The sequence below is a fragment of the Sphaeroforma arctica genome (genome assembly GCF_001186125.1).
Source record: "Sphaeroforma arctica JP610 unplaced genomic scaffold supercont1.13855, whole genome shotgun sequence".
In the NCBI taxonomy this organism is placed as follows: domain Eukaryota; class Ichthyosporea; order Ichthyophonida; genus Sphaeroforma; species Sphaeroforma arctica.
This window is the reverse complement of record NW_014026703.1, coordinates 1-623: the sequence shown is the minus strand read 5'-3', so window position 1 is coordinate 623 and position 623 is coordinate 1. Positions and strand designations below refer to the sequence as shown.

The window sequence follows — 623 nt, the reverse complement described above, 5'->3', positions numbered from 1 at the left end:
ATATCTGTGTGCACATACGCAGAAGCTGACTCTATATGGAAGTACACTCGCGTGCATATATGTATACGATGGTCCATGTAGTATGCAGGATAGACCCTGCAAACACCACATACACAACGGATGACAATCAACCCATCACACACACACACACAACACACCGCCTCGGCCACAAACTGGGCGCGGTATTCGGGTCTGCAAATTTTGAGTTCTTTGATGGCGACAGGACACACTTTCTCGCGGATGATCAGGTCTCCCCGATACACCAACCCAAACTGCCCTATACCCAGTTTCTCGTGACGTACAAGTGAGTTGTCGGGTATAGGGCCTTCGCGCGTGCGCATAATCTCACGCACTTCAACGGCCTGTGGCTTTGATGGCGTTGCTGGGATTGTTTAGGTTGAGAGGGGTAAGGTTTAGGGTATAGTGCTTAGGATGTAGTGCTTGGGATGTAGGGTTTAGGACGCAGGGCTAAAGATGTAGAGTTTAGGATGTGCGGTTTGGCATGTAAGTTTTGGGATGCGGTGTAAATAGGTACGTGTATGGAACTGAAAGGTTCGGGTCTCTTAGAACTAGCGATACATGCCATGTATTGATGATTCCGGACATACCCATATCATGAGAGT

The 623-nt window shown here is 48.5% G+C and overlaps 1 protein-coding gene across 1 annotated transcript; it reads right to left on the bottom strand.

The window, feature by feature from the left end:
- Positions 1-158: 158 nt before the first annotated feature.
- On the bottom strand, positions 159-341 carry SARC_18115 (hypothetical protein; the record flags this gene model as incomplete). The annotated part of the gene is made up of 1 exon (XM_014287805.1): positions 159-341. A coding segment is annotated over one exon (183 nt), but the record flags the coding sequence as incomplete, so codon positions are not given.
- Between the last annotated feature and the right edge of the window lie 282 nt (positions 342-623).